Source organism: Lycorma delicatula, chromosome 3 (genome assembly GCF_047948215.1).
Source record: "Lycorma delicatula isolate Av1 chromosome 3, ASM4794821v1, whole genome shotgun sequence".
Lineage (NCBI taxonomy): Eukaryota > Metazoa > Arthropoda > Insecta > Hemiptera > Fulgoridae > Lycorma > Lycorma delicatula.
The window spans coordinates 105,724,578-105,738,522 of NC_134457.1; the positions used below are offsets into that span (position 1 = coordinate 105,724,578).

General features: G+C 30.6%; 1 protein-coding gene across 3 annotated transcripts in view; it reads left to right on the top strand.

Moving 5' to 3' along the window:
- The window catches only part of LOC142321844 (uncharacterized), an 86,530-nt gene that overhangs the window by 4,486 nt on the left and 68,099 nt on the right, over positions 1 to 13,945 (top strand). For 2 of the 3 annotated variants that reach the window (XM_075360297.1, XM_075360298.1), the window contains exons 3-5: positions 334 to 483; positions 5,938 to 6,160; positions 12,138 to 13,787. In XM_075360297.1, coding sequence (XP_075216412.1) covers positions 334 to 483; positions 5,938 to 6,160; positions 12,138 to 13,787 — 2,023 coding nt within the window. The remainder of the gene's footprint in view (positions 1 to 333; positions 484 to 5,937; positions 6,161 to 12,137; positions 13,788 to 13,945) is intronic. The other variant, XM_075360299.1, reaches the window with a different exon arrangement.

Here is a 13,945-nt window from a genome sequence, read left to right on the forward strand (position 1 = left end):
AAGTATTTTTTTTAACTAACTAAAAAATATAAATATCTATACATTACTTATATTAAATTCATTATAATGTATTAATAATATATTTATTTTATTATTTGTTATACAATATTATGACAAATTTTTAAATGATTCAAAGAAAAAATTGTTCTTTGTTCCTTACTTTTAATTTTACTCTTGATGTAAACACTCATATTATGAACTGGAGAAAAGGTTTAAAAATATCATAACCCTATGCGTACATAATTTATGAAAGACCCCATGGTATATAACATTTGTAATATATGTATTTGGTCATTTATGTTTTTAAGTATATTACATTCTTCTTGAATAAAGGGCTCAAGTTTCAAGACAGTTACTCAGCCTACTTCATTTCCTAATGCAAAATTAGAGCAAACAAATCCAAATTCACGGAAAATATGGAGTTTTCCAGAAAGTGATCCTGAAGATAATAACTGGACTCCTAATGGATGGATACCTTCACAGGTAAGCAAAATTATTTGTTTTATTCATTAAGTATAATATAATTATTTGAGTAAATATGACAACTAATTTAAATATTATTATCTTGATCAATCATAAGCAGTACATAGCATTCACATGTTAGGGCTCATTATTGTTTATAAGAATGTAAAATTACTTTTAATCATTCGATTTATTTCTTTTAACTTTACTATAATGTTCTTTACAGTATGATGTTGCATCAAGACAGCACTAGATAATATGAACACTTCTTTACTAAAAAAATATATATATAATAAAAGGTTTGATAAAAAAAATACACAGAATTTTTTTAATTTCCCAGGCTGTATAAGTCCAATTGTCGATTTTTTTTTTGTTGTGTTGGTACACTTGTCCCTAACATATGTTTACATTGGTAGCCATATTGGATGCTTAGTTTATTGCTGGCTGTAGAAAAAGTTACACGTGTTTTGGTATGTTGGAGATTTTTAACTTGTGGAAAAATGGATTAAAGAAATTGCATTAAATTTTCCTTTAAAAATGGAATAAAGTGCAGCATTACATTGGAAATGTTGAATGTTGCTTTTGGCGATTCTTCTACAAATAAAAGAAATGTTTACAAATGGTACAAACATTTCCAAGAGGGCCTAGAAGATGTTGAAGATGATGAGGCCCTGGATGTCAAGCACATCAACAACCAATGACATCGAATAAGTAAAGAAAATATTTAATGACAATCATCGAATTACTACCAGAGAGTTGACAAGGATTACTACCTGCTTCACGCCATTTGCATGAAGCAATCCAAAGGAAACACGAGGATTTGTGGTGAAATAATTCATGGCAATTTCATCACGATAATGCACCTGCTCACGCTTACTGCTTGTTCATGAATTTTTAGCCAAAAACAACACCATTATGATGCCTCAGCCTCCATATTCGCCGGACATGGCCCACTGTGACTTCTTCCTATTTCCTAAGCTGTTTTGCCAACATTGAAAAGATAAAGACAGAATCGCTGAAGGACCTAAACACCATACCAGAAATTGCTTTCCAGAGGTGCTTTATCACGTTGTAACTGTGCACTATCTTTTATCCAAACAAATTATTTCTTTTTTTTTTAGGAACATCAACTAGTGTGGTCATTAGATTAGCCCCTTTGCAGTCAAACAAAAGAAAGAAAGTACTTCTTTGATAAAAGCATTACACTAACAATGTAATCAGAAGATGAATTTTTTCAAAATAGATCATCAAATAAATACACTTATCAAAGGTTTTAGAAACACCAAAGAAACATAAGGGTGTAAAGGGTTCTTGCCACTTAAAAGCGCTTAAACCATACAATCCATTTCTAACAAAATGTTGTCAAAAATATCAGAATAGATTAAAACATTAAATCAATAATTATATCAAACACAAATAACGACTAACTTCTTAATTTCTATCACCTAAGTTTACCCTTAGGCCATCCTTTCTTGCTTTTTTCCATCTTCCTAGAGGCCTTAATGTTGAACACAAAGGATTCTGGTGCCTTGGGGATGGATCATTCATTCACACACACATACACACACACACACACACACACACACACACACACACAACTGTTTCTTCATACAGTGTGCCACAGTGTGTCCAAATCTCTGCATCTAAAGCACCGCAATGAAGTTTGGATAAATGGACTAATGTCCAATGTATGGAATCCAGTGGGCGTACATATATCTAGAGCATTAGCAATTTCTTCTGCATTGCAGATTAATTCCCCTTTTTGTTTTATATATGCAAGGGAACTAACTGATTTGCCTGCAATTGTTAGGATTTTCCTTCATACATCTGTGACTGTATTTCTCCCAGGTTGATAGTTTTGGCATCTAATATTTTCTTTAAAGCGGCAGCTCAAAGATACTTAAAAGTAACTTTATTATAATCAGTTGGTCTATATATATATATATATATATATATCTCAATTAAGAGATCTTCTTTTTGCACTTATTGCATCAATGATCTCTGCATTCCACCGTGGTACCAAGATTCTAGGTGTCCAACCACCTCCCTTGGAATGAACTGCACTGCACCAAATGTGATGTAGGAAGTGAAATTCATTATGTCTTCTTCCATGTTACCATCGACGTCCATGGTAGAATGTTGCTATTTAATGAATCCTGACCAATCAGTTCAATCTATACACCAACACCTCGAGGAATACAGCTCTTCTTTGGGCTATCTGATGATATTAGTAGTGGAAAGTAAGATCTGGGAGCTTTCCATGATAATCATGGGATGAAGCTTGAACTGCAGATTGAAAGATCTGTGGCTGAGAATGTACCACTCCTAGCGCTGAAGTGTGTGCTCACTAGCCAATAAAACTCATCGGTTTTTAAACTGTCCCTCAAACCTGAGATATGTTTCTTTGCTAATTTCCATTTAAACCCCACAAGTACCAGGGAAATGTCAGACCACTGCAGCAGAACCTTTGCATACTATAGCTGGGACATACAATTACAATAGGGTGTGTAATGGTGTCTGAGGCCATGAATCACAACTCTAACGTGCAGCCATTCACCTATTAGCATGATTGGTGCTACCTTAGTTTATCATGTTTTGAGGCAGCTAAAACACAAACTAGCACTGCCTTGTTTGGTCTGTGGGTGGTATTTTTTTCCCACCAACCCAGCATATCTACCAAGCATTCCCCTATCTGCCACCTGGGATGCTTCTGATGGGGGGACAGGCAACCCCACACAGGATTATTAGTTATTGTCTTATGCATTTAATGTGAAATAAGCAAGTTAGTTCATAAAGTCATCAAGAAGGCAACATTTTTTTAGTTTTCTTTTAATATTTTGATAGAGAATGTCAGAAATGAAATGAAGATATATAAAATATCAGAAAAAATACTGATTACAAATAAAATTACTTTCATCACCCATAATTTTTTATAACTTAGCATAAATTATCATAGTTGCAGAAGAATGACATGAATACCTTTTTTAAATTTGACCATCTGCATTATCCTACATTTTTTTATGCGGAAAATGATTATTATGTATACTTCAAAATCCATACATTTCTTTCTAAAGATATTTTACTGTGCTGTAGGAAACATTAGATTATGGTAGATTATGTCCAATTAAAGAGAAAACATATTACAAATTTCATTACTGATATATTTTGTTTCAGATCCAAGTAAGATAATAAAACTATTTTATAAAAACAAAAAATCCAACACAATTAATTGCATATCTTTCCTCCTGACTACATTGGTTAAGTTATGCAGTTCATTTTAAACTCTATTGTAAAAATATTTATTTACAATTTTACAATACATAGTTAAATAAATAAATACAGAAAAAACTTATTTCTATACCTGTAGAAGCCTTAATGACAATTGATCAGAGGGACTACTGTTTTGTGTTCTTGAAAAATAAAATAACTTTTCATTTTGGGTCAGGTAGTCAGGAAATAGCTCTTCCTACTGCTTCTTCCATTGCATTGTGTGATTTTGTATGCCTTCAACCACTCTGCTCTTAAAGTGTTATCAAGCACTCATATAAAATCAATCAAGCTGGGATTGGTAATCAATAACCTTTGGATATACATATTTTTACATACAACTAAATAAAACTGTTATTATAAGTACCTAGCCTCTATTATATAGCATCAAAGAATATAATTCTTTTTTACCATCTCAAACATGAATTAATACATGTGTTTGAGGTTGGTGTAAAAATTCAATAAAATATGGACTGTATTGATATTGATATACTAATAGGTGCTAACACATTCCTGCCAGGTTTGTAAATTTAAAATTATAAGTGAAACAAGATACTGTTAGAACACAAATATAATGTATTTACACTTAATATTCATACAAGAAAACAATTACATCATGATGAAATTAGCAACTACAAATAACAAGAAGTAATATTAAAACAGATATTTCTATCTATCTATTTGATTGCTGAACAACTTATTTATTTTACTGATTTGACAGTGATGCTATTTCTAACAACATGTATTAATTTAAACATTTATAATTAAATTATAGCATTTAAACATTAAATTAATACTTGTATTTTAAACAAGAGGTTTTGTTGAAGTAATAAAAAATTACATTATTGAGGACTGTATTCTTTTTCGTGTTTGATGTATGATTAAATCAACATTAAATGTAATAAAAATACAGTTCTTAGCAAAATTAAGTTCTATAAAATAAAGTATAATTATCTATACTTAATAAAATTAAATTAGCCCCAAATTCCAATTTTAAAATGAATTATTCTTTAATGTAGAAACAAAGAAAAGGATCAAAACAAATATAAGTAAACCAAAATCAATTAACCACTCAAAAGAAGTATTTCATATGTTTTATCTAATTAGAAAGTGAAATTACTTCCAAATTCCAACTTTAAGTTTAATTATTCTTATATAAATTAAATATAATTACTTAGAAGTGAGAGCAGAGAAAAAATATATAGACCATTACAAAAAAGCTTTTTTTAAAAAGGAAACACATTTAAAAAAGTTTTTACGGTTCAATTGCAATAAAATGTACTTTATACAATGTGTAAATATTTATTATTATCTATGCAGACAGTCAGATTTACTCATAGATAAAAGCTACTTTTTCATTTTATATTTAAATGAGAGTGAATTTATATTTAAATGAGGCTGACAATAAATTATGAGGTATTGTAATAAGTTTGAATTAATAAGATTCCAAATTTATTAAATATTGGTTTAATAATTATTATAATTAGTTTTGTTAGACTAGAACTTTAAATTTTTAAAAGATTCAGTAAGAGAAATAGAAGTATATTTTAATACTCATCAAAATAGAATGTTTAAGAACTCAAGATTTATAGAATTTCAGGATCTTCTGATTTTGATAAATAAAACAAGATCAAAACTAGGCAAGTTAAAGAACATTTTTTCTTGAGTTTTCTTTTCTTAAGCAGTGCTGATTTCTATGAACTAGCTGGTTAATGTGAATAGCTCACAGATAAACTGCAAAATGTTGTTAATTTCAAACTATCAAAATAAATTTAATTTTGGATTATATAGAACGTACTACTGCAGTTGCAGTAGATAACTGGTAAAGTTAATATCCATGTATTAAGTACTTCTGATAAACATCTTATTATAAACAATTCTAATGATTTCATAAAAATCATATGTTGTTTAAACTAAAGCATCAAACATCTGGTGAGCATCAAAGCACACTGGTAAGATGTCAAAGGAAATAAGAGATGAAAAAATTGGTAGAATGTATACTACAAAATTTGAAACAAATTTATCAGTTTTGAATTAAAGGTTCAGAAATAAATTGTTCCTAAATTTTAAGTATCAGAATACTAATTTTAATTACTGAATATTTTAGCACAAAATAAAAATTACATAAATATAGCATAAATAAAAATGCACATGAGTCATATATACTCTGTTTTATTTTTATTGCAAATAATTTTATAATTTTTTCAGCCATGTCCAAACAAAGCAACTGGGCAATTTCCATACCTTGGAGACTGCAGACGGTTTTACAACTGCTGGAAAGGTCGAGGTATTCTCCAAGTATGTTCCCCAGGAACTTTATTCAATCCTGAAACATTACAGTGTGATTTCCCAGATAAAGTAAAGTGTCTAGAATCAACTGGAAACTACAGTCCGGTTCCTGTAATCAACAATAATGCTCCTAACCTTTCAGGTAGTATTATGAGTTATGTTGTCAACTGTATTTGTGTTATTTATATTAAAAATATAAGTTTTTATTGAGCAGTTGGTAGAGAAGTTGACTGATTTTCTGTAGGTTCTAGATCCAATTTTTTTATATGGACTATCAGAAGATAGCCTACCTGCTACTTACATATCACTTTTTTATTATGTCACTATTTTGAGTTTCATCCTTGTAATGGTGAATGCAATTAAAAAGTATCAAATTTGTAATATATATATATAAATATATTTTACTTCTCATGGTCCCAAAAAAGAAGGAACATATCACAACACAGTTAATTCATAAAGCAAATATATCTGAATGTAGAAACGCAGCAGATATAACAAGTAGCAAACAAAATTGTTACAATTAATTTATATTCATTATACATAATATGAATATAAAATTAATAAAACAATTTTAAAATGAAAAAAAAATACTTAAAACTTAAATACATTAATAAAACAAAAAAATTAGTAAGAAATATACGTAATAAAGACATATTAAATATACGTATAAATATGGCATGTAAACCTAACAGCTATGTTATAAAATATTTAATACCTAATAATAGTAAGCTGTAAATGGTAATTGTAATAAAACTGGTATTTATAAAATAAATTATTACCAATGCCATACAAGAAAAACAAGCAGATCATTTTTAACAAGATTTTTACAGTGTGTATAAGGGAATACAAAAATATATTAAAAAATCTGACAACACAAAGGACTTTCCTATCATGTGAGTGGGTTGTTTTTGATGCACGGCTTACACACACAACTTAATTAAAAATATATATCATTTTATTTAGATAAAATATTTTTACGTTTATTTAATTCAATCATTCTAACTAAAGTGCTCACACATACCATACTTAATTTGCACAGGTGTGGCGATACTATCGGTAACAGTCTGCACTAACCAAACTAATGTAATTTCAGAAACTCAGCCAGACCATGTTACCTTTTTACACTTTAAATACTATTAATTTAGTTAATTCTACTGCTCACCTGTGACGTCAGAGCATAGCATATCACACAGCAGAAGTTTTTGGGGTGGAGGTGTGATTTTGCAAAAATTATTATTTTTGCAAATATTGTTATTTTTTAATCGTTAACAAAAGTGCCTAAGAAAAATATGACTTTAATTAGCCAAAATCTCAAGATACTGAGAGTGACTTTGCTCTACACCCTCACCCCCTTGACCTGTTGATTTGAATATTTATTGGCATCAGCGTCCATTGAAGTAATCTAACCAAGTTTAGTCAAAATTGGCCCATCTCAATTGGGATGTAAGGTGATTTAGAGTGAGACACTGAAAACACACACACTTACATACTGTACAAACTTCTGGAAAATTTCCATCCAATTTTTTGGGTTCCTTTGCTGTCAAAACATCAAGATACGACAAAAACCACACATGACCAAATTGAACCGATAATAATACTTTTCCTTCTAGAGCTATAGCTCTAGACGGGAAAGTAAAATACATCTTATGTGCCAGAGCACCTAATAAAATTCATAAATCTACAAAATAAACTTAATAATGTTATATTGTAATAAGTAATAATATTTGTGAAATAATGCAATAAGAAAAGCATTACTTCTTGGACTGTATCTTTTTGAATACATTTCTAAATACCTAAGAATTTCTTATTCATTGATTCAAAAAAATAATTACTTGATAATAATATGTTTTCTTTTTTGAAATGATTAAATAGAATTAGTTTAGTTATTGTAAACATGTTTCAAAATCTAATCAAAGAAACAATTTTTTTTCATTATACTAACATTTTTTTTTTATTTATATTTATCAGTTGAATTTAATCATTTTGGACTTTTTATTGCCTGATATAAAAAAAACCACAATCCATCACCTTAAAAGTAGATTACATTTTTAACAACTTTAAACTTTATTTTATAACTTTTTATAATTTTATAATTTATAATTCTTTATCTATGAGCCTTATCTTCTTAGCAAAAGAGATTAATTTTGACCATTCCTTTTTGTTATTTCAGTTTGATAGTGGCTTTTGTCATTGTTAACTAGCATTGGATTTTTATAGCAAGATGATACTCGTATCAGCCTACATAAATATATTTAGCCTGATATATCATTCTCATATTAAAGTATTTTTCACAGAAATTCAAAATAATACACAGTCTGTCCAGTGTTAAAAGGTAGCTGATGCGAAATAAAAAGACATGATTTATTTTTAATTTTCATTATTTTTTATTCTAAATAGATTCCTTGTGAGTCAGTACAATTATGGAAACGATTATAAAATTGTTTGAAGCAATTATGATATTCATTCATAGTAATCGCCTTCAAAATCACAGTCGAAGCCTTCTGAATATCTGAAATTGTGTCGAAATTCCTTCCTTTCACTGCCAATTTTAGTTTCGGGAATAGCCAGAAGTTGCATGGAGCCAAATCACATGTATATGGGAGATGATCAAGCACCACAATACTTTTTTTAGCCAAAAAATCATGTACAATCTTGCACTTGAGTTCAGTGCATTGTCATGCAAAAAAGACAATGTCCCTTGCTCCTGGTATTTGGATCAAACTCAAAGAATCCTGGTCCATATACAATTCATAATGCCGAAGTAATAGTTACCATTCACCATGTGACCTTCTGATACAAATTCTTGAATTCTGGTACAGTTGCTTGATTAATTCCTTTGGAATCAAAGAAAACGGTGAGTAAAGTCTTGATTCGGCTCTTCTGAATTCACATTTTCTTCGGTTTGGGTTCTAGTGGACTCTTCGATTCCGAGCTCTGATGCTTTGTGAATGTCTCATATTGAAAGCACCATGTTTCTTAACCAGTTACGATTCTTGACATGACGTCTGGACCCATATCAGCCATTCTTTTCATATCTTTGCAGTGCTCCAATCTGTAATCATTTTAATCAACAGTCAGTTTGTATGGTACAAAGTGAGCACAGACCTTTCGTTTTCCTAATTTTTTTTTTTTTTAAATAAGATGGACAGTGGATTTCAGAACACCAGTGAGTTCTTCAATGAGTCCCACAGATACACAATGATTAGTTCAAAGAATTTCACTTTTAAATGTTTTTTCAATTTGAACTGTTATTGATGGACCTGATTATGGATCATTTCCAATGCTGTTTCTGCTGTCACAAAATCTTGCAAACCACTTGAAAATGCTCTTACAGCTTATTGCCTGACTACCATAGACAGTCTGAATCACTTCAAAAGTTTCTGTAGCACTTTTACCAAACTTACAACAAAATTTAATGTTAGCACATTGTTCCATTGTTGTTTTTTCATCTGACACTCAAAAAGTAACATTACATGTTATGTCATTACAACTAAACAAAAGATGCTAGCGCCTTTACATTTTTTGTGGTAAAAAGTTCAAATATGTCATTTTATATAACGAACATATTCATTCAGAGAATGAATTTTTTCATTATTCAGTAATAGTAAGACTCTTACTGAGTCTTTGTGCTAGTTACACAAAGACTCAGTCAGTCACCTTTTCCGTTGGACAAACTATGTATGTTGAAAAGTGTGAATTGAAAAAGTAATATTGTACATATTTTTACATTCCAGATGGCATTAACTTACATTCAGAAGTTGTATCTGTAGTTTGTTGGCATAGAGCAATACAATTAGTCATAACTGCTGGATGATGCAATTCTAAAATGAGTTAGAAAACTGTTTTTTACAGACTTAGTCATCATTGTTTGTCAAAGTGATATCACAAGCAACATCTGTTTTGATTACTTCTGAGTTACTGGTTCAAGCCATAGGCAGTCTGTGTTCAGTATTCATTCTGTTGATATCTTTCATGTGTATGTGCTGATATAATAAAGTTCATTATAAACGTTTCTGTTACAACATATTCTAAATTTGCATTTCATCTTTTGAATTCAAGACATGTAGTGAATATTTTTTATAATGTATGTATATTGTGTGATTTTGCAAAATGCCTTGAAACTGTGTAAAGCTCCCTGGACAGATTTTGCTACATTTATGGTGAGGTAACATAATATTTCAATTTCAGAAATACAGTTTTACTCCTCTCATCAAAAAATACTATGAGTTTTATTTTGGCTGCTGCAATTGGTGACCAAGACAAACACTGGGCCCTTCACATTGGTTGTGCTACTTGTGACAGACTCATTACAAGCTGCTCAAAGGGTTCTCGCCAAATGAATTTTGCTGTTCCAATGATTTGGCAGGAAAAGATGCCACCAATTGTTACTTTTGTCCGACTAATATTGCAGGTATTAGTTCAAAATCAAAGCATACTATTTCATACCCTAAGGTCTGGCTCATAGTGAAGAACTGCCTGTGCCTAAACCACCAGAAAATATCATCTTAGTGATGATCAACAACACAAAGATTTGGTAGAAAATAATGTTGATGTAAAGGTTGATCCAAACTATGAAGCTTTGTGTGTTCGTCTGGTGAATCATATTTACTAGCACAAGGGGACCTCAGTTACCTTGAGGTCATTGTACGAGATCTGAATTTATCAAAAAAGGAGGCAGAACTTTTAGACTTACGATTAAAGGTTGGAACCTCCTACACCACAAAACAAAAGTATGTGTTTTTAGAAATAGGCATAATGATTTCAAGAATTTCTTTGTATTTAAAGATGAACTTTTTTGTAATAATGTTTTGTCTGTAATGGAATCATTTGATCATGAATACATAACAGAGGATTGGCATTTGTTTATTGATTCGTCTAAAGCTAGTCTGAAAACTGTACTTCTGCACATTAGGAATGAGTTTCCATTAGTACCACTAGCCTAGACTATAGATCTGAAAGAAACTTACATGAACATGAAACTTCTGCTAGGTAAAATAAAGTATGAAGAATTTCAGTAGAATATCTGTGGTGACTTGAAACTAATTGATCTGTTGCTAGGTCTTCAACTTGGTTTCACCAAATGTTGTTTTTTTTGCAAGTTGGACAGCAGAGGTCGAAAAAATCATTACATACAGAAAGAGTGACCAAACCAAATAGCATTAACTCCAGGAAAGAATAATGTTATTAATGCACCACTTGTATCAAAAAAATTTTATTTACCTTATAAAGTTTATTTGCATAAAGCTGGAGCTTATGCAAAATTTCATGAAAGCAATGGATTGAAGTAGGCTTGGATTCACTTTCTTAAAAAATAATTGTCCAAAATTCAGTGAAGCAAAACTCAAAGAAGGAATCTTTGTAGGACCTCAAATTAGAGATTTATTTAAAGATGACAACTTTGATAGTAGTTAAATGAGCTGGAGAAAGCTGCATGGAAGTTTTTAAGAGTATTTGCCAGAACTTCTTAGGAAACCATAAATCTGAAAATTACAAAGAAATAGTGGATGATCTTTTAAAATTTTATAAAATCATGGGATGCAACATGTCACTGAAGATTCATTTCTTGGGTTTGCATTCAGTGGGAAGAATTCCCACCGAATCTAGGAGCAGTCAGCGATGAAAATGGTGAACAGTTCCATCAGGATATTTCAGATATAGAAAAGCAAATTTTAAAAAAGGTCAAATGGGGTCCAAGCATTCTAGCTGACTATTGCTGGACCGTAAAGAGAGATGTTAAAATATTAGTCTCTAAAAATCCTTACGTAATAGACCAATTCTAAAACCATATTTGAATTCAGTGCATAAATATGCTATTAGATTGACTCATTTTCACTTCTGGGACAAAAAATAAATCAAATTTTGTATACCAGTGTAATTTTACTGTTCTTTTGTTATGAAATTCTATAGCCCTAACTCCAACATTTTCTACAATGCCTTTTATTTTTTTAATTTATAATTTCCTATAAACTATATTATTTACTGTAAATATTTGTTGTAAACTTATGCATTACGTTTAATGAATACTTTCAATATATTTATCTACTTTATACTTAGGAGAAAAATAATATTTATTTATGATTTTTAATTGCTTAATTTTACAAAGTTTTCATTTGTGGCAGATGGAAATCAGAGTGGTAAACCAGGAAATATAAAAAGATCAGATAAACCAAGGCAGTATTTTGAACAATATCGGGGACAAACTACAGATTCAAGGACTCTTTATAGTCCTAATCATGCAGGTGTGCAACCTCCATTTAATGGTGGTATCAATCAGAACATTCCAACTTACCCTCAATCTTCAGTCGTTCAACCACCTCCAAATTATTCTACACAAGATATTATTTGTATGGAAGTTCATGAAGAAAATCCACAATTAATTAATAATCCTTCCCCTTCTCCTTATCAAACAAACACTAATAATCAAAATATTCATGATAATTACCAAACTGATTTCAGTCCTCCAAATCATCATAATTCCCACCATCAACACCACCAACATCAACATCATTACCACCATCAGGATCAACCTCAAAGTTATCATCAACACCTTCCTCACAATCACAATCATCATTATCAAAACCCTCAAAGTAGTAACAACAATCCAGTTAACCAATTTCAAAACAGTCAAAGTCCTCAGCATCAAACAATTTCCATACAAAATAATTTTAAGAAAATAGTTTGTTTCAATAAAACTGATCTACAGGGATTTAATTCTCAAATACATACACCCATTAACAGGCCATATGTTTCAGAATCAAATGTAAATTCTTTTTCAGGTTACAATCATACTTTACCTCCTTTGATTCAGCCAGCTGATCCTCACATTACTGTAAGCACTAATTTTGAACCAGTTTATCAGCCAAGTCAGCAGCTACCAAGTAATACAAACATCCATTCTCATACTAACATAAATCCTACTGTTCAATCATCACCTAACGTACCATATTTTCAAAGCAGTTACAACCCCTATTCCTTGAGTAACCATTTTCCTCCAAAACAACAAATAAATTTAACTTACTTTCAAAATCAAAATAATAATCTTAGAGGAGTGAACTCTTATAGCCCTATTAATCAGCATTATCCTAATTACAACCCACCTTCAAACAATCCACCAGTATATAATGAAAATAAATACTTTCAAGGACCTTCTACTAATGAAAATCCTAGACAGGTCTTTCCCAACACAAATACTCCCAATTATAATCACTTTTTAAAACCTCCACCAGGGCAAAATCCTAATAAAGGATACCCTTCCATTAATCAATACAATCCTAACTATAGCCCACCTTCAAATAATCCACAAGCATATGATCAAAATAATTTTCAAATCACTACAAATCAGAATCCTAGACAAGTTGGTGGTAACACAAATACTGCTCCCAATTATAATCAATTTTTAAATCCTTCACAAGAACAAAATCCTAATGGATATCCTCCTCAAAACCCTGATTTGTTTAATCAACCCACAGAAATAAATAATCGCAAAGTTATTAAGTGCCCATCTGAATTTAGTGGATTATTACCCCATCCTGAATTCTGTGAAAAATTTTTAAATTGTGACCATGGAAGAACATTTATTCAAAATTGTGGACCAGGAACATTGTTTAACCCAGCTATTTCAACATGTGATTGGCCTTCTGCAGTAGACTGTACTCAAAGTGGTTTCAGTGGTGATCACAATAAGAATGATAATGAAGGCAGTTATCACCATGATGAAAGGGAGGACCAAACAAGACAAGAAACTCAGAATTGGCCTACCTGGATAATAAGTGAGTAAATTCTATTCATCATTACTTGTAAATGTGTTGTACTCTTCATATTTTTGACAAATTTATTTGTATTCATCAAGTTATACATTACATTTTTTTAATTAAATACATTTATACTGAAACCATTACATCACTCCATCATTGTAAGTTACATATAA